A 1,402-nucleotide genomic window follows, 5' to 3' on the forward strand; every position below is an offset into this window, starting at 1 on the left:
AAAACGTACAAAAACGTGTTGTTTTGCATAATTGTAGGCTACATAAGAAGAGTTCTTTTCCAAAAAAGCATTTCTATCCGTTTTATGTATTTATTTATTTGGATTTAAAGGGGCAGTTCAAGACATTTGGAAGCAGTTTGAAGGCAGCAGTGAGGATATTATTATAGCTTTACTACAGCGCTGACACGTTTTGGATATCATTATTTTTGGAAGGAAACTCTTCGCGCACAGCAGTTTTTTTTAATTATTGTTCACGCTTTTATTATTATTATTATAATAAGTGCCTGTCCGGGGTCAAACCTGAGTAGAGATATGATTTATAGGCTTATTCTTCCTCTCAAACCCCTGATTGTTTCTAAATTTTAAGGCTTTATTTATTCATTATTTCCTTTTCCTCCCAAAAAAAGAGAGAAAAGGAAAAGTTTTGATTGTCTTTTTTTTGTCCTTGATTGTCTCAAAAGAATTCATAATAATAATAATAATAATAATAATAATTAACCCTGTTTGTCTTATTCCCCCCCTCCCTCTCCCCATTTTCCTCAATACTGATAAGTTTACACTGACAAATAGAATTTAAATACATTTTACAATAAATACAAAACATAAATAAAAGACTCAAGAAAGAAAATTACTGAAAATATCTGTACAATATATAAATAGCTTGAAATATACTTAGAGTTACCTTTGGCAAGTCTAGTTTATACAGTTGTACAACCCGCCGGTAACCAAAAGTTAGTCCCTTTTTTTTTAATTTTTGTTTAAACCAAAAGCGAAAATGAAAATCAAAATAAACCCCCTTGCTCTTCGGGTGGGGCAGAATATGGCCAAAAAGTTTCACTTCATATATATATATATATTTTTTGCAATCAATGTTTTGATATTTACCACTTATTATTTGCCCCTTTAACATGACGTCTTTTGTGCGTCCGCGTCCCGGTGCCATGCGCTGTAAAAAGTGATGGTGATGAGGGTGCAGAGTTCAGTTTAGGAAAGCGTTTGGAGTCACCCTCTTTTGATGGGACAGCACCCCGGGGAAGCCCGCGGACACGCCCGGGGAGAAGGCCGGTAGGGAGCTGTTTCTGAGGGAGTCCGACAGCAGGCTCTGCGGGGAGCTGCTGGCTGCGAGGCCGCCGAAACCCTGCGCGCTCTGCTGGAGATGCGGCGGCGGCGGTCCTCCTCCCGGCGGCCCCTGCGCTCCTGCATGCTGGTTCCCTGAGACAAAATACCCGGCTGTCTGTCCGGAGAGCAGCCCGACCGGCGACCCGCTCATCCCGTAACTGTTCGACAACGAGCCGCCGAGGATGGAGCGCCCCAGCTCCCCGTTGCTCAGCTGCTCCACCGCCGGCAGCAGCGACCCGTACCCGGCTGCCTGGTTCAAAAACCCGGGCGAGGATCCGTTGTA

The 1,402-nt window shown here is 42.9% G+C and overlaps 1 protein-coding gene across 1 annotated transcript in view; it reads right to left on the reverse strand.

The window, feature by feature from the left end:
- Positions 1-966: 966 nt before the first annotated feature.
- Positions 967-1,402, reverse strand: part of LOC144532514 (forkhead box protein G1-like) — a 1,378-nt gene continuing 942 nt past the window's right edge. The window contains exon 1 of the mRNA XM_078273306.1: positions 967-1,402. This exon is cut by the window's right edge and continues 942 nt beyond it. Within this exon, the coding sequence (XP_078129432.1) occupies positions 980-1,402 (423 nt within the window). The 3' untranslated portion in view covers positions 967-979.

The sequence above is a fragment of the Sander vitreus genome, chromosome 17, assembly GCF_031162955.1.
Source record: "Sander vitreus isolate 19-12246 chromosome 17, sanVit1, whole genome shotgun sequence".
Classification (NCBI taxonomy): Eukaryota; Metazoa; Chordata; class Actinopteri; order Perciformes; family Percidae; genus Sander; species Sander vitreus.